Raw genomic sequence first — 22,136 nt, 5'->3', positions numbered from 1 at the left:
GCCTGATCCTTTTTTTCCTGGCTGAGCTGGGGGGCACCACTGCTGTGGAGGGAAGGATGGAGACCCTCTACAGCTCAGGTCCCTCTGGCAGCTCACCCCCCGGCTGCGGGCAGGCTCTACTGAAAAGAAAAAAAAAAAAGGATCAGGCCCCTTGCTGGAACAGTGATGGAAGCCCCTAAATTGAAGCAGTGGGTTTTTAATCATCACAATTAAAAACCCACCATTTTAATATAGGGAAACTAAAACCCTGTCACATGTGCAACAGCTTTAATTTACTACTGCTTTTTCAGGCCTAATGAAATATTTGGTGAACCTGGGTTTTCTTCCACCAGGAGACCTGTTTGCACTGTTCCAATCAATCTCACCTTGAAGGAATTTTGGAGGATATTTTGCTTCTGCTGTGCACCTCCTCATGTATTTCTCAAATCTGCTACTGAAGTGCTGCTAAAATTAGCAGTTGTAGTAATAGGAATTAGAGTAAAATGACCTTCAAGTCAACTGGTTGCAAAATCAGGGGGCTTTTCTGCATCTTTATAAGAATGCTAACATTTTAAGCTTTCTATTTTAGAATTGAAAATAGGATGGACAGAGCAACAGAACAGCAAGTTCCTATGCCTTGAAACTATGAAATTTATAGACACTAGGTTACAATTCTTTAAATTTAAAGGGAAAACACAGCTGGTATGGGCACATAAGGCAGATCTCTGGTTGAATCTTCCTCCATGTTTAATTGGTGAATCTAAATCAGCAGTTCCCCATTTTTTGCATCAATGATCTGACCTCTAGGGAGAACCCAACTCAGACAGAATGGGGCTTGTGACCCCTTCTTGGGTCAGAATCCCAGGTGGGATCTTGGGAAGCGGTAATATAGATGGAAGGCCATGCAGTCCAGAGAGGATACTCCATACTGCGGATATGTATTTGTATAGACTGCAGTACTCATACTGATGCATTTAAAGGAGGTGGGGAGGAGTGGGGTAAACCTCTTAAAAACACTTATCTGAGCTTTACCACTTAAATCAGCAGGTCAGCAAGACATCCCTGAAAAGGTCACACAATAATTCCATTTAACGTTAAGTATACAGGTGGTGTGACATTTTACCGTACTTCAGCTACACGTTTTGACAAATGTCATGCTTTTACTCTAAATGGCTTATTTTTAATTCTTTGTTTTCTATGTAGTTTCAGTTCAAAGAGTATATATACCCTTTTGTAGATGGCCCACCTGGTATGTAAGTAATGTGCAATTTCTCCCTTCTCCATGTGGACCAAACTGCTTCACCCACAAAACAAATTCAGAGAACAAATGCCTAAAGATGCAAAAAACTTATAAAATTTAGAAAAATTAACTAAATTTACAAATTAACAAAAACACTAATTTAACTGAGATGAATTATTTTATTTACAAAATATAACCAGGCCTGTGTAACTGTTTTGCTCTCAAAAAGAAAATACTCTCTCAAAGAACAGATTTAACCCAAGCCTTAGCAAGTACAGTAAATTATTAAAAAAGTGGTACTGAAAAAAGATCTGATGAACTTGCACTTTATAAACTTGCACTTCGTACAAAATCTCCTTTGAAAGACAGTTCAGTAACAGATTTAAAAATGTAAAAGTTGGAGCTGCAAAAAAACAAAAAACAAAAGAAACCAAGCATGTTCATGTCTAACTGCATATCATTATGTTATTTTCGTCTGTGTGGAGAACTCTCCCTTCGCCGGTCTTCATTTTTCCTTGATTCTCTGTATTGATCTGTATATCGTTTGTATTTTTCTGAGTGTTTCTCTCCACCATTTCGATATCGGTCTTCCTGCTGTTCCTCTTTGGGACTTGAATTATTTCGGTATCTTTCTCTAGATTTGGACCTCTCCTTTCTTCTGCTGTGATGGTCACTGTCTTTATTCCATGCTTTGTCCTTTTCACTATCAGAAAAAGAAGTTCTTCTCTCTGCTCTCTTTTTTTTTGAAGTACTGTGTTTATTTTCCAAGTCCCTACTTCTTTCATGGTCCCTGTCCTTTCCACTTCGGTAACTGTTTCTGTCAGTGGAATCATCTCTGCGATAGGAATATTTTGAAACCTCATCTCTCCTATTTGGATCTCTCAAGCTTCTGTCGACGTTTCTTTCTGACTTTCTCTCAACATCATTTCTTTCTTCCTGCTGCCTTCTTTCCTTTTTCTTTTCAAGTTGTTTTCTTTTACTGCTTTGCTTTTTCCTGGTAACTCTATCGTGTTCTTTATTTTTCCTTTGCATCTTCTTTTTTCCTTTAGCAGCATCTAGAAATATAAAGTAACGTGTTTTAATTCATTCAATTTCCTTAATTATACATAACCAGCAAGCTAAAAATATATAGGAGTTTTATGGAGAAACATTTTACCAAAATTTCACACTTTAAAAGTTATATGTCCACAGGGATAAACAATGTGCTTGGCGCTCCTTCCCTAAACTATGTACCTGCAAACAGGCTGGGAGAATCTGCCCCTGTTCTACTGGGGAGTCAGCGCTTTATTTTTAAGTAGCAGCAGGCCTGTTGTTTAAAAATAAAGGAATTAGCTAAACAACACCTATAAGGAAAGGGGCAACTTTGTGAACCAGCCACCATTCTCAAGATTACCTGACATTTTGTGCTAATTGAATACCTCATCAATTAGGCTTCAATGTTGGCCTGTGCCCACCCCCAACCTTCATTTAATGACAGTAATGTTGCATCAGAACATATATCATCTATCCTAGTCTTGGAACAGGAGCTCCCACTTTTCACTGCCAACTTTCAATATTCCTCAAAGATCACCATGAATATTTATCAAACTTTCAACTGAAAATGGGGCTGGGGAGGAATTGAGGAACAGCTTGATCCACAGACTATGTACCATTGTTCCTTAAACCATATTTTGAGAATCAGTCTTAATTCACTAATCCATTACTGACCTCAGTATTGCTGTTCTCAGGAGAAAAAACTAAAAAAAACCCAGTTCAAACAGGATACTATGGTACAAGAAGTCATACACAAATTAGACTGTGTTAAGTATGGTTTAAACAGGGACTATGGATTCTTATTTTATTACCTGGATTAGCTTTTGTGACACCCTTTCTGTCTCTGGGTGTATTGCTCATTTGCTTTTCTCTCCTAGCACTCTCTCACTCTTCTCTTGCCTCTTGTATTCTAATTCATCTCTCCTCCTTATATTTTGCTTTCTGTAAGTCTTTCACACCATCTCATGAAGTGAACTTGGGTTTATGAAAGCTTATGTGTGCTGTTTCTCTATATATAATCTTATTTAGTTTGTCTATGAAAGCACATATATATCCATACTGCCCTTAAATTTATTTCTCCCATAAACTAAGGGAAAAAGATTTTGCATTTCTTCCTACCTACATTACCTAAAATGCTGTTAGTAACATAGTCCAGTACTTTGTACTGGAGCTTTCACCATCGCCACTGCCAGGAAACATCAGGGAAAAAAAAATCCCTACTTCCTGAAAACTCATTCTAATGCTGAATATCACTGGCAACTTTAGCAACAAAGAAGTAAAAGAAACTTCCCAAATGCAGTGCATTTATTAGTCAGATCTGCCAATCAGCTGGTCCAAAAGTAAAAGGTCACTTAGATTACCATTACCTTTGTATTTTTTTATATTTAATTATTAGGTTAAGATTTTGGGTGGAACATAATTACGGTTTTGGGTGGAAACTATGTGCTTTGGTCTATTATTTGGTTAGATGACAAGGGGAGTAAGGGGCTTCAGTCAGATTTGTGCAGCTGTGGGTGCCACTACAGCATAAAAGCCCTGCTGACAAAGATTTTTATTAATGTAGATGCCTAAAATGTTGGGGACTGAAAGAGGTGGGTTCCAAGGTGTTCGCGATCACAGTGCTTATATTAACATTATAATGAGGGTCCTACTTAATTTGTGATTTCATGGAAACCATGAAATCTGTGAACTAAAATATTAAAAAACCCCAACTTGCTAAAAATAAAATGCTGGCTCCCCAGTGGGACCTAGCAGTCCTTGTGGCTGCTTAGACATGGCCCTCACAGCCTGCCAGAAGGAGAAGTGAGAAGGGGTTGGGGGCAGCCATGACAGTGGCTGCCCACCACTACTGCTGCTGATTAGCTGAGAGGGCTGCCCATCACAGGCCCTGCCCCTCTTGACAAAAATCAAAGGCGAGGGGCAGGCTTACTGCACATAACTGTCTCTGCTCACTGCAACTTAGGTTGATCCCCAATTATAATATTGTCACAGCATTTAAAACAATGCACACTCACTGGGCAACTGGAGAGGAGACCATTAGTTCTGCAAGGGGATTCAGTGGAAGAACAAAAGACTAATCCCCAGCTCACTATTGTAACACATCAAGACTTTGCCAAAAATCTTTTTTTTTTTTTTATTATGCCAATTGGTCAATAGAACAAGGCCTTTATGAGCTACAAGTAAAACACTCACATTACACTGGTTTCAGTAATATAGTCTAAATGCAACCCTCCGAGTCTGATTTCAGGGTTGTCAGTACTTCATTTATGATGTACTTAAATCAGTAGCTTAAGTCAAATATTTTAAAATATGTTACATGTTTTTCTCTCTTTTCTTTTTTTCAACCATATGCAAGCTTGTTAATCCACCAGGATGGCTTTAGTAGCTGTAGCCAGTTATAGCCGAGTTGCTGACAGGTGAGATTTTTTTTTTTTTTTTACTGGGTGTCACTCAATCTCAGCTTTAGTTATCTCCTCAATACAATCCTGTTTAGCAGTTTAACTCAGTATATTGCTGAAGCCGAAGTTGTTTTTCAGTCGTCTTTTAACATTCACTTTGGAAATTAACCAGAATAAAAACATTTCTACACCAGAACTGTTTTTGTATCTAGTTCATTTCCTTTCTGCTGTAAAAAAACAGCATATTTCTCTAGCTCCTACTCCATAAATCATCACATGTGTACAAAGTTTCCAGCACAAGAAGCAAGAATTCTTAAGTTGTTCCCCAACCGAAGCTCCTGGCAACAAGCATCAAAATGCCAGACCTAGCTGCTAGATCAGTACTAACTACACTATTAAAAAGAGCTGACAAATATATTAAGAGAACGCCCCCAAGAAATGTTTTCCATAATTCCACTGAGTCATCATAATCTATAAAAATGAGCAAAAACATTAAGAATCTGAACCATAACCGAGAACTGTGTGAAGTTTACACCATGAGAGAACATAAAGGTATAAAAAAGGTCCGTTTCTCTCACAAAAGTGTTATACCCAGCAACTTAGTTAATAATAGTTTTTGACATATTTCAGCTTGTGGTATAAATAAATGAAAACATACTGCTGAGATCATGAAAATGAATGTCTTTATAAATCTGTTTCTGAATGAGAAAAAAGGCAAAATGATGAAAGAGAATGTCTTAAATCCACAAAAAAACATGCTCTCACTGGCAGACTGCAGACTCAGTTGGTTTATCACTAAGGACTTACCTCTTTGGTTCCCATCAAGCAGCTCAGCAGAGCTGCAGCTGTCTATGTAGGAACCATCTGGCTCTTTGCTGAACTAACGCCTCTCTGACCCTGTTAAACTGTGCTCTCCTTTAGTCATTAATATAATAGCTGTCTAATGAAAACAATGGAAAGCAAGTTTTCAACAGAGAACAAAAATGCATATCTAATTTATGAGTAATTTGTAGTGCCTGCATATTTATTAATCAGTGCATTCTCTTTTAATATTATATAATAAATAAAATTAGTTTTGAATCAGCAAGGATCCTAACTACAGAAGTTCATGCTGTGTTATCATCTGCTCTCATATAACATGCAATTCAGGAGACCACCAGTCTGGACTGGTCTAGCAGGAACATTTTAGATTAACAATGTTTATTATGCTTCATGTTAAACAGTAGATTTAATATCAGCAAACCAACCTCAGAAAAAAATAGTAATTATAATTATATTGCTACTCGTCAGCAAAAGTTTATCGCCCTTGGAGAATTCTCACAAGACAGGAGTTTTTGTTATAGTGGCATTTTACATTGTTCATTAGGAATAAGAATTTGTAAACGGGTTTGGTAAATGAGATTTGTAAAGAAGCTAAATCAAATGTAAAGAAATTGAGTTTAATGGACATGGCAAGAAACCCCTCCAAATAAGAACTGACCCATTATAGCTACAAACCAACCAACCCGCCCTACAGGTGCAAACATTAACAGTTCACCAGTCAGCCTTCCAAAAGATGTGGCCCAGTCTTTATAAAACAAAAGTTAAGAAAGGAAATGCTAATTTTCTAGTTCAACATTTTGCAATAGAGATCATGAGCTGAAGGAAAAGCCCGCAAGATAAAATGCCCCTCTTTTTGGTCTCTGGAAACTGAACACAGTATTTATAACTTCTACAATGAAAAATAGGATAGTTAAAAAACACTTTATTTTGCTTTTTCCTAGAATTAATCACAATTAGTGCTGGGAGTTTTTACAGCATGAAGGCTAACAACACATAAGTGATTAACAATGGTTATTTGTCCCCATACAAAGTTTATACAGACCCAGTAAAGAGCATAAGATAACTGGCAGTTGCTGCTTCATACCTGAATCACTGCTAGAAGAATCACTGGTACTGGATGACTCTGTACTACTACTGATGCTCTCAGAATCCGATTCTGAAGAGGAATCTGACTCTGAGGAAGATGAGGAGGTATCTGATGATTCAACATCTTGTTTCTGGGTCATAATTATCTTTGGTGCATTTTTTAGATGTTCTCGTAATTCATCCCTAGCAAACAACAACAAAAACCAATATTTCCCTCAATCCTTAAACAGCAAGTCAAGCAAATGTGAAATCAGAGTTAAAACAAAAGGAAGCCATACGTTAGTCCTCCAAGACCAATAGAAGTGAAGAAATTGATAGCAAATCGAGTGTTTCTTGGGTTATCTCGAGGTAATAATCCTTCAAAGAAGGGCTGCAGTGTTCTGACAAAAAAAAAAACAAAATAAAACATTTGAATTAAACCTCAGGCTTCACACCACTCTTAACTTCAACAAACGTTGTTGGAAAAATAAGCCACATGAAGATCTACTGGACCAAAAGAGTTTTCATTTGTGCAATTGTTTTTGCAAACCCTGTGATACATCAAAAAAGTAATACTCTTTCTGGGTCTGCTAAAATTAATGTTCTTTCAGAAGAATTTTAGAGATATTTTCACAATATAGTGGTAGTTTCTAAGAAGACAAAGTAAGTGCCTAACTCTGCCAGCCTGCAAGAGGACCCCCCTCCCCCGTGTTTTTTTCCTTTAAAGAAAAAAATCCGGACTTTACCACATTTTTCCATCATGAATGGAAAAAACCCAGATCCCAGCTAATAACATGGTAGCCTACTATAAATGGAACTGAACTCTATGACCAAGAAGTCCTTGCCAGTTCTATGTTCCCATGTGGAAAGTACAGGGGGGTGGTACCTTAGTCACTAGTTGGTTCAGAGAGGTGTAAACTTTCATAGGCAACAACCTATTTCATCAAATGTGTTGTTAATATGTGATGTAGTAGGTTGTTGCCTACAAAAGCATATGCCTCTCTGAAACAGTCTTCAACATGCCCACCCCCTAAACTTTGGCCTGACTTTAGGTTAGCACAGCTAACAACACTTGTTTCTGTATAGAATTCCCAAAATAAGCCTGAAAATCAGAGCAAGTATTGGGTCACTAAGTACCTAATTTAGCTACATGTTAATACAGTAAACTCTGGTAATTGGCACCTTACAAGCTGGCATGCTCTGTTAACTAGCATGCCAGCTTGTAAGGAACAGTAAAACCAGAAGTTCCCACCGTGGCACTTCCAGTTTCTCCGAGCTGCCACGGCCCAGGGCAAAGCAGCTTGTGCTGCCAAGCCCCCATGGCCCGGGGGCATAATAGGCTGTGTGGGGCCCACCTCCCTGTCCCACGGGGCCTGCAAGGCCCATGGGAGGGGGGGCAGCGATGCTGCAGGAGGGGTGAAGGGACACAGCGGGAGAAGAGGCAGCCGGGTCTGCTCAATTAACCGGCATATTTTGTTATCTGGTATCCCCCATTCCCAGGGGATGCTGGATAACACAACTTTTACTGTACAGAGAAAAAGAATAAGCTATAAACACTCAAAAATAACCTAACAGCTAGCACAATCCTCAGCGCTGTATAATTACTGAAATACACAAAGGCATAAGAGACTGTATTAGCTTTACTATATTTAAAAATGAGTAATTAAATCTCATAAAAACAAGTATAAGTGGTTCTAGAGTCTCTTGCAGGCTCTGCCAAAAGACTATTCTTACTACCCTTGGCAGCTACGCTGATGCAAACAGATATGCACAGCAATTCTCCAAACTAAAGCAAGTTGAAAAGCAGTGGAAGAAAACGAAGGGAACAGAGACTGATCTGGGAAGTTCTATTATTTACTCATAGGAAGAGTCTCTTGACTTCAGTAGAATTATTCAGTGCATAGAAATCTGCTGAATCAGGGCTTTAATTTCATGTTAACATTTTATGTTTTTCTTTAATAAATATAATTCAGAGAATTCAGTAAGTACTTTTGCAAGTAAAATCTTTCATAGGATGATTCTCTTTCAATATTTCTTTTTTAACTTACTCATCTTTTAATCTTGCATTAAGATTAGGAAGTCCCATATATTCACTAAGTTCCTGGAAGAATATTTTGACAAAAATTCTGCTGGACGATGTGGTAGTTTCTTCACTTAATGTTATACATTCAAGGACCTGAAAATTACAAAGCGGGTAGGGGGACAACAAAAAGAAACCTTAAATGTACATCCTTTCCTACTGGATTTTAAAGAGCTCACACAGACACTGAGCCCTACAGGAACAAGTGGCTTCTTCCATCTAAAAACTGTGGCAATACTTATGCATGTTTCCAGTTCTGCAAAATAGTTTTGTAACCATTTCCATTAAAATAATAAACTCAGATTTTCTTATGAACCAGTTAGTAATTTCAGGCTTTAAAACCTTGATCCTTCATCCATCTGAAATAACCACTACTTGTACAATAAACGATCAAGTGTATTTTGTTCAAGAATAAGAATGTCTTCTACAATCTTTGGTGAAAACTTCTGTTCTTTTAGCTGCTCTGTAGCACTATTTGGCTGAAAGATTCTACCCAATATGTGGCTGCATTTCAGTAATACCTTATGTACATTTGCACAGTGATTATCCTTATGCACAATGCTCCTCTCCATTCTGTATTTAGCAAATAAAGTGTTACCCAGAAAAGCTACTTCCCAAAGCTTCCAGAAATTTGGAGATAATTAGTTTCCTCCTGTCCAGAAACATTCCTAGGTAATAATGACACTGAGTTCTAAAACTGTTTGCCTATTTGGGATTTCAGCATGTTCATTAGAAAAACTGCCCCAGATCCCAGAAACAAATTTTAAATTTCAAAACACAAGAACAGTGAACACAATACATAATTTTTTTCTAAAAAACAACAGATTTGGTATTTAAAGAGGAACCTAGGACAATAGCCTTGCCTACTTACACTCCAAGGAATCGAATCTGTATACAGTAGATGAGCAAACATCTTGGCAACATTTCTTAATTTGTTTGTTTCTAAACGGTGGATTGTATCATACTGTTCTTTGAAAATAGCTTCAAAGGATTCCATGTATTCTTTTTTTAACATGCAGAAACGCTGAAATAATATTGTACAGTTAAGACAACCAGGTCAGCAAGACAAAATATTATATATGCAAATAATCTAAATCTAGATGACATAATAGCACAAGTATTTTATGCAAATCTTTCCTTTTAAGCAGATATTTGCAGCAAGAAGGGAGGCATTTAGAGCAGTGTAAATAAATTTATTGTCATTAGCAACTTACAAACTATAGACTAATCTTGGACTGTACAGCAATAATTACCAATTTTGACCTGCAAACTGTAAGATAATTGCTTTTACTTTCTCAGCTTTCATACCCTGTATTCTCACCTAATGTGACCTCTTAGCATACCATACCATACCATACCACAAAGTGTAACATTTTTCATAACATATCAGAGTTATTTTAAAACTAAGAGAGGCAGTAGGGAGTGTGGAGTCAGGATGTTTTAGGCAAAAATGGCATTCTAAAAAATAAGGAACAAAAGTTGCTTCAACAATGCTGTTATTTGGATGGTTACGAGTTCCAAAATGCTTTGTAAGAAAACAAAATGCCATTTAAAATTACTTCTACTAGTGCTGGGTGAAAGACAAGAGGAAATATGCTTCTCTGCACAACCACAGTGGCAGCAATCATGTTCTGAATTTTTTCTAGAAAGGAATGATACCTTCAGTAAGTTGCAGGGGACATAAAAGGATATAAGTATATGGCACAAGGTAACATATACAGAGACAGCCAAGCTAGAACAGTACCGTGACAAGATTGCGCCCTACTTTTCAGCAGAACTAATTATTTGCTCAGGCACAGCATCACACAAGTACAGCCATACTGCTTCTGGTTCTGGCTTCATTAGCTAGCATGTTACTGTCTGCATAAATGCTGCCTTGTCCTGTATGGACATACCCATTAGTTTTATTTATGTAGAATTTTACTGTCAGAGTCAGCTACAATGATAGATGGAGTACGAAGAATAGCGCTTCCTATAAATAACTGCAACCAGAGTAATACCCAATTATACACAACTGATGACAAAAAACCACAACAAAATAGATGTGTTTCTTTATTGAATGGTGCAGGAAGGAGTTGGTCATCTTAGCATCTAAACTAACTAAGCAACCCTAATGAAGTGAAAAAACTAATGGAAACCACAAATACTGTTTTCCCGCAGCTGCTGGAAAATTTTTAGTAAGCCCTAATATTTTCTCTCCTATATAGGGTCTATTCTCTTCCTATTACACTTTGGTTGCTGGTTCATCCCTCTACAAGACAGAAATAAAAAGGTAAAAAGAAAAAAAGAATGTGGAAAGTCTGGTCTTCTCTTGGAGTCAGGAATGAAAATCATACACGATTGCTAAACCAATTTCAGAAAGTAATCAAAAAAAATCATCAATTTGATTTAACAAAGTATCAGATACTTACATGGGCACTTTCAATGTCATTCTAAGCTAATATGCTTCTTACTATTAAAAAAAAAAAAAAAGATAAAGACTAAAATGGAACTCACCCCGGCCAGTAAACCAAAGAATTTCTCATATGTTCGTTGCTGAGCGCAGCAGTCAAGAATCATGTTGCAGAGTTCTTTCTGTATTAAGATAAAATAAAAATTCTTCTACGTAAATTCTCTGTAGCAGCAGAAAAACATTGTACTGTACTAGTCAGCTTTAAAACAAGAATATTTATATAAAAGAGTAACTGGCTATTGCAGTAGTTCCTGCTTTTCTCCTATTTTAGACGTTATTTGGGACTTGAATATGAACTTTGTCTAAACTTGCATACTTATAGTCCTGTATAATCTTATCAAAGAAAGAATGTTATAAATTCAACCATATGAATTTACTGAGAAAACTGACTGCAAAGGGGAAACCGTTTTAAAGAATGGATACTGCCCAAATAAAAAAGGTGCAGTATAAGTGAATGAACAAAACCTGATATGGTTTAAAATTGAACTTGAGCATAAAACTGGCTGAGGATGCTCAATACATCAAGATCAAACCCTGAGAATTTGATCCTGCAAAGTCTAAAGAACAGACTTAATTTTTTGTACACCACTGGTGACTTTGACAGAGTAGCTGTGTGCAATCAGTATGTATGATTTTTGCAGGACTGGTTTCTGAATGAATTGCTTACTTTCAATCTGTTCTAAACAACGGGTACAATTATTCCTGCTTAGTATTATAAAAAGGACTTTCTAATAGTATAAGCATAAAAATAGACTTGTATACATCCTAAAATAAAAACAAAGGAGAACTGAAACTCCCTCCCCCCCAACACAATGGCAATACTTTCAAAAAACAAAAATCCTTTACCCTGGCTTATTGGACAAGCCAATAAGCCAGCTCACTAAAACTAGAAAAATACAATATACATCTCAAAAATTAATTTGATTCTTTAATTCTGTGAACAGTCAAAAATCACTATGAGCAACTATTCTTAATATCTAAAAAAGTTACAAGACCGTTCCTGTTCAAAGCATTTTTATGCAGACTTTTACTCTGTTATGTATAGTCTATAAACTCACTACGGCGGACCAGAAGGGTTTGGGGGAGACCTTGTTTCCCCTAGCGCCCCCTGGCATAATAAGGAATAACGGCCACAAGTTGCTGGAGAGGAGGTTTAGATTAGACATCCATAAGAACTACTTCACAGTCAGGGCAGCTAGGATCTGAAACCAACTTCCAAGGGTAGTGGTGCTGGCTCCTACCCTGGGGGTCTTTAAGAGGAGGCTTGATGCCTACCTAGCTGGGATCATTTGAGTCCAGTTTTTTTTCTCCTGCCCTGGCAGGGGGTCAGACTTGAAGATCTACAAGGTCCCTTCCAACCCTACTTCTATGATTCTATGAAGAAAATATCCCAGCTTTACTGATGATTAAATTAAATGTGTTTTTAAATTGTTACATTATTTAAAATAATAATTGCTAAAATGCATATAATTTAACAATTAAGTCATTTAAAACTCACATATGATATGTCATTTGGTCTCTCACAAAAATAAGTCTTACAGCTATTATTGCGAATCAAAAGAATACACACACATTTTGAGCTTGATTATGGTTTTACCAGAAGCCCTATTACCTGGGATCCAAAACAGCCAGCAGCCTACCTAGCAGCCAGTAAGCTGCATTACTGCTTGTAAGGGGTTAACATGGAGTTCCCAGGCTCCCACCCAGATGCCACTGTCCCTACTGCTCTGACTGCAACAGCAGCTGGGATCTTGGGGCTTCTTCTCCCTCCCTGGCTTCTGCTGCCCAACCCAGGCCTGGGGGTGGGATAGCACAGCATAGCCTGAAGTGCCAGGGGAGCCAAAGCCTGGAGAGCTTCTGTGTGGCACAGTGCCATGGGGGAGCTACATTGTGCAGGAGTGTGGAAGCACCCTCCTGCCCACATGTGGTGTGCAGCCTTGGGGGCTCGTGGCCCTCACTAGCATGATGTACAGTCCCCACTGGTGCAGTCCATGGGGCGTACAGCCTGTGGTTTCTTAGAAGGTGAACAGTCCTGATCTAAATATTTAGCAGAAGACAGGAGGCATCTTACACCTCCTTATTACCTTGAACAGCTGTGTAAACTGGACTAAAATCTGTCCCTGCAGCAGTAAGTATAAACTATTTAAGATGTATTTTCAGCAGTTATTAATATTTAGGACAATGGAAGAAAACATTTTCATATAAACAGAGATACCTTGGAGAAACTGCACAGTTAAGCACCACTGCAATTTATTCCATTTGGCTACTCTTATTTTCTGTTTTCCTGCATAGTTTAGCACATTAACAGAAAAGTAAAATAGGACATTAGCTTCCCAAATCCTTTAAAAAGAATCCAACTCTAAAGACTTTTGCAGGTGGCTAATCTAAACCCTGTCACCAAAATATCTATTTGTTTAGCTCTGCAGCCCTAGTACTTAAGTGATGACTCATCAGATTTGTTAGAAAAAAGAAATGTGCCAAAAAGCTACAATTAAATTAAGCCACTAGTTAGCAACCTTATAAAGCTGCAGGCCAGACTGACCCAATCAGGTCAGAGGTGGGCCAGTGGGTGTGAGGCCAGGTGCTGGGACTCAGACACCACTGCTGCTTTCCCTCACCACTGGCATGAGGAAAGCAACTGCTGCTGAAGCCCCGACTGTCAAATGCCACCAAAAGCTCCACATCCACAGGCTGGATCAAAAGGCTCTATGGGGCAGATCCAGCCAGAAGACAGCAGGGTGGCAACTCCTAAATTAGCTAATCAGTTATGTATCTTTCACAATTAGTTCAAATAGATTTGTCTTTTTTGAGTAATTAGGAAGTTCCTTGTGAAAACACAGAAAATACACTTAAATTTTCTGAAAACTGGGAAGTCACAGTAACGAGGGAATCATTAACTTTAACTGTCAAGATCTAGCCATTCAAAGACGGTTTACAGACTTAATATAACATTTATCAGATTTAACATGCTCCAATTTGTACCATTCTCTCAATCATGTGCTCTGAAAAGAAACATTTCTTCCCAAAGAATGTGCTTGAAACAAAAAGGGCATTTATCTAGTGATAAACAGAAAAAAGGGAACGAGACTCCAGCAAATACTTGGTAAATATTGTAACAAAACTTACAAATGTCCTTAAGGCCATTCTTTCCCACATTGTCACATTGTGTTAGTTTGATATATTAAAATGCATATGAACCTTTTTTTTTTTAATATTACCCTCCTGTTTCACAGTAATGCTGCAGTTAATCAGTTTTCAAACAATAAAACAGGGGAAATTGCTGATGCCATCGCTAATACAGTGGGCACGACTGGCAAAACAAATTACTTTTTCCTCATCTTAAAAGCAATTACAACATTGGTATCCCCTGTGGTTTACAGTAATTAAATACTTTAACATTTTAATTAAATATTACAATGATTTCTAGGAGAGTATCTTGAATAACAATACACATGAAAATAGATTTGCCCACAGACATACTTGCTCACATTATCAAAACAGTGAGGTTAGGTCTATAGTAACTGTCTTCTAAATTAAAAATTAACAAACTTTAAAATGACTTAATTGTTTTTAGAGAGGCGTGACAAGTTCACACAGCAATTTTAGCTTCATTTATGACTTTAAAGGTTACTTTACTAATTTCTTTGCTCCCAATGATAACACTGTTAACAAGCCTCTCCACTGAGAATCTGCAATTTAATGCTATTACTTGCTTAAGCAAGCCAGTGCATTTATTCCTCATTTTTACTGACAATTTATATTCTGTATTACTCAAATGCTCTTATGCAACACTGCCCAAATGGCACCAAGTGGCTATTATCAAGCTTCACTTCTGGACACCCCAAGTATAATGGACTGAAAGGTAAGTTAGAAAAAGTAGCGTCTCCAAAATGCCTGCTTCGTTGCTCTTTTCACCCTCTTAAATGAAAATCACACACAAAACCAGGAAAAAGAGATAACTACAGCTAGGAAGAACAATCTTACCTTTCCTACACGCTCATATCAACAGCTTGCCTCACGTTTTTCTTTAAAATTATCATCTGTCTTCTCTCAAGTTCTCCCTCCCTCATGCTTGTTAGCACTATAATGTACTAAGGCTTTATCTACAAGTACCTTTCCTGGTTTCAGTAACAGTGTATTTTTAAACTTAATACAAGTTTGTATGTAGTTAATCTTCCTACAGTTTAGGTAGTAATTTCTTTTGCATTAGATTAACCCTGTAAAAACAAATTAGGTTCAACCAAGAGAAGCTGAAACACATTTTAAAATACAATTTTAGTTAAGTTGGGGGTGTGTATGGGCAAAACCTTGGGTGTTTTACCAAGCAGCTACTCCGGGCCCTTGATACCCCACACTTCTTTAAAAAAAAATCCTCCCATCCTGATTTTGTCACCTTTTTCATGCTTTTCAAGCTGATGACTCTCAAATAGATTCTGAGAACCAAGAAAAAGTACAAAGAGCCAGTCTCACCAAAGTTAAATACTTACAACATAAAAATACCTACTTTATTAATAGCAAATTCAATAACAAAATACAGGAAAGAGATAAATGACTAAACAGTGCAGATAAGGCATATAAAGCAAATGGTTAAAATGATTTATCTAAAGGCATAACAAATCTCATCAATATTAGGAACTTTAATATTAAATTGCTTTCAACCTCTTAAAATAATTTAGAAGCCTCTAACAGGTGGCCTGTCTTAACAGCCTGTCTTATCTAAGTTTAAAAAAATGCATGCTTAATAGAACGTAAGTACACTTCCATGGGGGCAATTCAGCTAGAACCATTTGACCCCAGTACTCTTTCCTGCCCATGGCAGGGGGTCGGACTCGATGATCTCCTCAGGTCCCTTCCAACCCTACCTACTACCTACCTACCGACCGAACCATAGTTCAAAACTAAAGAGTAAAAATCCCAAAGTGGACTTGGTTTTTATACTCTTACCTGTCTTTCTCTGGCCCTCCCCATCCCAGGAAAAACTTACTAAATAAGGTACACACACTCTGTGTGTGTTTGTGTGTGCATGCATGTGTATTCTTTATTTAGTAAGCTTCTTAATACTTTAGCCAAGCAGTAGAGTATATATATGTTGTGTGTGTGCATTCCTAATAATAGGTGGTACTCTAATTAATATTTGTATGCCTAGTCTTATTCCTTGTATAAGTTTTATCTGGTCTAAAATTAGCTTTGTTTATCATCAAACCACTAGATGCATTGAAGGCAACCTTTACCCTAGATTTTTTTTTCCTAATCCATTTTTCTTGCATTTTTAAAAAATGGTTGGCACCTTGAGACATTCTCTCACCTGAGCATTTTCTTTAGCAGTTCTTTTCTTACCCAAACTGCAGTCAAGCAAATACAAGCAACTCTAGACCAAGGGTTCCCAATGTTTATGTGCCCAAGGGCACATCTGAATTTAAAAGAAAAAGCAGCGGGCGCCAATACGAATATTAAAGTTTAGAATTTAGAATCCTGGATATGAGCATGCACATAGTTTTGTTTGGAGAGGGAGTAGTAAGCATCACTCTATCACCGCATCAGTCAGACTGACTCAGTCTCATTTTGGCGGCTGCTGAGCATAGCCTGAGTTCAAATCAGCAGAGACAGCATTTTTTGTTGGAATAATAATTTTTACTGATTGTAAAAATGCACATGGGCACCTGAATAAACCTTGGAGGGTGCCATGGCGCCCAAAGGCACCATGTTGGGAACCACTGCCCTAGACTAGACTATCCTATCTTATCATTAAACAGGTTAAGGCCTATTATCATTTATAACAGGGGCAAACTCATGTGCTGCCCCAAGTTGGATCTAGATTGCAGGGCTCCTTGTGGGCCAAATCCAACCTGGGGCATGAGGGCTACCACAGTGGCAGCAGTGTGGGGTTAGGTGGCAGTAGGGCTGCAGGACCCCGCTAGGAGAGGGCAGGAGCAGGAACAGGAGGTGGTGCAGGGCCCTGCAGAGGAGAGAGCAGCATAATGTCAGGTGGGAGTTAAGGGTGGCAGGAGTGCAGGGTCCAGTGGTGGTGAGCCAAGCTTGCTGCCGACTGCCATGCCCACGAGGGCCAAGGGGCCCAACTTCTAGTGCTTTCTGGTAGCCTGGCAGGCCAGGCAGAAAGGCTTTGGGGAACATGTTTGATAGCCTTGGTCTAAACAGATAATCAGAGCCATATTTGCCTTACCAGTCAAGTGGCTCAAACTTTTCTTTCTTTTTTTTTTTTTTTAAAGTGTACTTTGTTAGCATGGGCTATTTTCCTTACAATACCTGAATAAGGAAAACCATCACGATGCTTATTTTAATTGGCTACACCAAGTGATGAAGAAGAGACATAACAAATGGAGTTTAAACTGTTTACAATTTCAACAAAAATATACTGGAATAGCAACATTTTATTTACTGAAAAATAATTGTCATAGGGTTCCATTTACCCCACAGCATACTACACTTCTTTCATTCTTCTTTTGTTTGGATGCTAGGAATACTATTCAGATTCATAGCTGGGAAAGTTTGGAAAGAGTCTTCTAGCAGCATCTGGCTTATTAGCAAACTGCAGGCAGTTGTGCTGAAACAGTTACTGTGCTGCCTCTGGGTCTGTCATGTAGTTATTCTGCTTCTGGGCTTCCTGAACTATTTTGTCCTTTAATTGCCACTTTCTCCTTAATACCTTGCTTTTAAATTCCACAGCAATTAGCTTAGACTTCAGCAATGCTGTCAAACCCCTGCATATATTAGACCTGTAATTATTACACGGTAATTAAAAAGGTAACTGTGTTTTGTAATTATAGCACATAGTTTGCCTATATAATACATCCACAAAGATATTCAGCAGTACAAAAAAGAACAGATTGGCAAAATTACACAAGAATACTTTCTTACGCCACATCCCTGATTATGCAAGAATTTTATGCATATAGTTTAACTTTATTTAATAAACAGCTCTGCTGAGGTCCATCTGAGCAGACACACTGCTTTAAAGTTAAGCACATACATTCATGTTTGCATGTTTAAGGCCTGCTCAAGATTCTAGCTAATACTCTTGCACTGTTCACTAAGGCTAGGGGCAGAAATTGCATATAAACTAGTTTGTGATGAGAAGCTCCTGTAATACAACAGAAGTTCGGTGCACATCAACTGCTTTCAAAGTGGCCAAAACTTGTTTAAGATAAACCTGGATGGATATAGTATCAGACTTAATTGATGTAAGTTAAATCAGTTTATTGAACTTCTGTCCCAGATCCCTTCCAGATTCAAGTTAGTTCACAGTCCCCCAGAATCCCAGGATGCTTTGCACCTCTCAGGAACTCCTCCCCCCTTGTTCCCTTGCAGGGTTGGTGGGCTAGACTTGGTCCAAGCTGTCTGTTCCAGCCAAGCAGGCATGCTCTAGCACCCCTTAGCTTCTGGCCTGGGCTCCCACAGGCAGGTGGATGCATTTCTGGAATCAAAGGTAAATGTCTGTTCACTTGCTTATTGGTTCAATCTACACAGCTTAGACTAACCAGTGAAGACTGAATCAATTCAGCCTCATGCTTTTTGACCAGCCTTGACCTCTGTGCATCTTTTGCACCTTGCTTTTATAGACACTACCATGTTCTACCTCCCCTCAGTCAAAGTTATTTTGGATGTATGAATTTCCTGATCATATAATGAATACTCTCCCCTTTTGACATGTTCTTTGTTTAGCATCTCTGTAAATGATTCTACAGGGCAGTGCAATAATGGAAGCTATTTTTACCTTTTATTTTCTGTGAAAATGCAACTTTCATGAAAAATATCTTGTGAAGTTTATCAATGGCATGCTACTTATTTATAGCAAATGATATTAGACTACAATACTCAGAAAAAAAAATTGAATATCAGTGTATTAGAATTCAAAGCAATATAGCTTTCAGTAAAGGCTGACTAGGTAACCAGTTTCCGTGAAATTAAAACAAATTTGCACATATATAATATGTATGTTTAGGAGGACAGGGTGAAAAATGTGATGTCTACTAGAGAGATTAGTAATATCAAATATTTATAAAACATATTATACTTAAAATCACCTTAGCCTGTAATAGATTTTAATTCCTAAAGAAGATTTCTTAAATATGCAAATCAGGCTTATGAGTTATGAGATTCCCCTCCACAAGCTGAGGCTGAGAAAGGTCATTCAAACCATTATTCAAATTCTGAGGATGCAGAAAGTGTAGTGCTTGGTCTCATATACACAGTGGTTGCTTCATTCACACCTGCAAAATCTTCTAGAACAGCTTACTTGAATTTAAGAAGGCATTACAAATATTTATTTGGTTATGGAGAGAAAGTAAAAGATAGGTTAACTCAGACCCCACTAAAAATCCTCTTTAACCAAAATGTTTAAACACAGGATTAAAACCTGTAAGAGTGTATTTAAATGTGACATATTGTCAATGGTCCCACTGAAGTCAGAGCCACTCATGTATAAAGATATTGCTTTACAGGAGTGGGGGCTTGCTTGTTGCTTAAGGTTTTGTGTTTAAGAAACAGATATATATTTATTTGTTTTTTTAAAACACCCTGCCTAGGTTCCCAGATGTGTTTAGACATGTGGTAAAAAAAATAAGTACATCATTTATTAATCATAACATGGACCAGTTTCTTAGCTAAACTGAACTCTGATTAATATTAATTAATTAAAGGGTTGCGGCCAGGGGCAACCCTGACCGCATTATGAAGGAATTCAAGGCTCTGGGGGACAAGCTTAAGGAGATACAGGTGCAGGTGGTATTCTCCTGTCTTCTTCCAGTGAGTAGGCAGGGACGGTGACGTGGGGCCTGCGTTGGTGAGGTCAACTGGCACTTATGCAGTTGGTGCTGCCAGGCCTTGGGTTCCTAGATAATGAACCATGCTTTCGGGTGGGGGACTTGCTGGGGCGGGATGGATTTCACCTCTCTCCTAAAGGCAAGCGTGTCTTCTCTTCCAGGGTGGCCGATCTCGTATGGCAACCTTTAAACTAGCCTCGCCGGGGTAGGGGTCCACAGGAAGACATGGAGACACCACCCGAACAAGACAGGTGCCAAATGCAAGGAGTGCCCAGGTAAGAAACAGGGGTCCTAACAGTCTCCCAAATCGGGGGGGGGTGGCACACGCAGCTAGACAAAGCCTCAAATGCCTATATACCATTGCTCGTAGTATGCGGAACAAACAGGAGGAACTTGCCCTCAGAATAGCCAGTTCAGACCCAGACATAATATGGCTTACAGAAACGTGAGCTATACAAGTGGGATAGAGAAGGAAGGAAAGGTGGGGGGTGTGGCGCTCTATGTCAAGGAGCAATACACATCCTCTACCAGCAGAATGGGGTCAGAGGAGGGGCAAGCTGAAGTGCTCTGGGTCAAGACACAAGGGGGCCGTGGGGAGAGGGATTTAACGGTGGGGGTCTACTACAGACACCCCAGCCAAGGGGAGGAGCTGGACCAGGAATTTTCAGGCCCGCTTGCAGAGGTACTTAAGGCAAGGGATGTAGCTGTCATGGGTGATTTAAATTACCCAGACATCTGCTGGGAGGAACAGTTAGCCAGGTTGGACCCTTCCAGGAGGTTCCTGGCCCAGATACAGGACCTCCACTTAATTCAGGAGACGCACAGTCCCACCAGAGGAAATGCCCTGTTGGACCTGGTCCTGGCCACAGGCGACAACCTGGTAAGCGGCCTCCAGGTCCCTGACCACCTGAGTGATAGTGATCACTTGCTGGAATCCACCATCCAGTGCAGGGTGTCAAGGGCCTGCAGCAAGGCAGTAGCCCTAGACTTCAAGAGGGCCAACTTCAATGAGCTTAGTGGGAGAGGCGCTGGGGCCCTCGAGAGCAGGGGAACTCAGTGCCCAAGATGAGAGGTCATTCCTTAAGGAAACAATACTCATGGCCCAAGGAGTGACAATCCCAACAAGAAGCAAGGGGAGCAAGAGTGCCTGAAAGCCCCTCTGGCTCACCAAGGGCATCCAGGAATGCCTGATAGCCAAAAAGACCTGGTGGAAGGGGGGTGCAATCACCAAAGAGGAGTATACCTTCTCTGCTCAGGCCTGTAGGGGGGCTGTCAGGAAAGCTAGGGCAGACAGAGCTAGGACTAGCATCCACGATCAAAGATAATAAAAAGTCCTTTTTCAAATATATAGGGAGGACGAAGAAAGCACCGGGAAACGTGGGGCCCCAGCAATATATGCTGGGCAATCTGGTGGTCGCGCCAGAGGAGAAAGCAGACCTCTTTAACCAATTCTTCACCTCCGTTTTCTTGTGCAGGGACTGGGACTTCCCCACTGTGATGCAAGACGGACTCGAGGGGAACGCCTCCAGACCTGAGGTTAGGGAGGACCAGGTTAGAGAGCTTCTGGAAGGGCTGGATGTCTTCAGATCAGCAGGTCCGGATGCTCAGGGTGTTGAGGGAGCTAGCAGGGGTTATTGCAGGGCCCTTGGTATGGCTTTATGAGCACTCATGGTGCTTGGGCCAGGTGCCAGATGATTGGAAGATAGTCAGCGTGGTCCCCATCTTTAAAAAAGGGAGGAGGGAGGACCCGGGCAACTATAGGCCCATCAGTCTTACCTCAATCCTAGGGAAACTCTTTGAGAAGATCATCAAGGAGCACATCTGTGATAGGCCGGCTTCAGGGATGATGCTCAAGGGCAACTAGCATGGTTTCATTAGGGGCAGGTCATGTCAGACCAACCCGATTGCCTTTTATGATCAGGTCATGAAAGCATTGGATGCAGGTGTTGCCGTGGACGTAATCTTTCTGGACTTCAGCAAGGCCTTTGATGCTGTCTCCAACCCCACCCTCATTAAAAAAACTAGATGACTGTGGCATTGATGCTACACAGTCACACAGACTGCAGATTGGCTGAAGGGTTGTACTCAGAGGGTGGTGGTGGATAGGTCATATTCGACCTGGGGAGAAGTGTGCAGTGGAGTCCCCCAGGGCTCGGTCCTTGGGCCCACGCTGTTCAATTTCTTTATCAGAGATTTGGACGATGGGGTGACAAGCAACCTGTTTAAATTTGCTGATGGTACCAAAATCTGGGGTGAGGTGAGCATGCTAGTAGGGAGGGAAAGACTG

General features: G+C 39.5%; 1 protein-coding gene across 3 annotated transcripts in view; it reads right to left on the bottom strand.

Moving 5' to 3' along the window:
- Positions 1 to 325: 325 nt before the first annotated feature.
- Positions 326 to 22,136, bottom strand: part of CWC22 (CWC22 spliceosome associated protein homolog) — a 78,196-nt gene continuing 56,385 nt past the window's right edge. For all 3 annotated transcript variants that reach the window (XM_019554280.1, XM_019554278.1, XM_019554279.1), the window contains 6 exons: positions 11,114 to 11,191; positions 9,489 to 9,641; positions 8,586 to 8,713; positions 6,837 to 6,938; positions 6,557 to 6,741; positions 326 to 2,274 (listed from right to left, as the gene is read on the bottom strand). In XM_019554280.1, coding sequence (XP_019409825.1) covers positions 1,685 to 2,274; positions 6,557 to 6,741; positions 6,837 to 6,938; positions 8,586 to 8,713; positions 9,489 to 9,641; positions 11,114 to 11,191 — 1,236 coding nt within the window. In that variant the 3' untranslated portion in view covers positions 326 to 1,684. The remainder of the gene's footprint in view (positions 2,275 to 6,556; positions 6,742 to 6,836; positions 6,939 to 8,585; positions 8,714 to 9,488; positions 9,642 to 11,113; positions 11,192 to 22,136) is intronic.

Source organism: Crocodylus porosus, unplaced genomic scaffold (genome assembly GCF_001723895.1).
Source record: "Crocodylus porosus isolate Cpor-Errol unplaced genomic scaffold, CroPor_comp1, whole genome shotgun sequence".
NCBI lineage: Eukaryota > Metazoa > Chordata > Crocodylia > Crocodylidae > Crocodylus > Crocodylus porosus.
The sequence above is the reverse complement of the archived record's forward strand: the minus strand, read 5'-3'. Positions and strand labels throughout refer to the sequence as shown.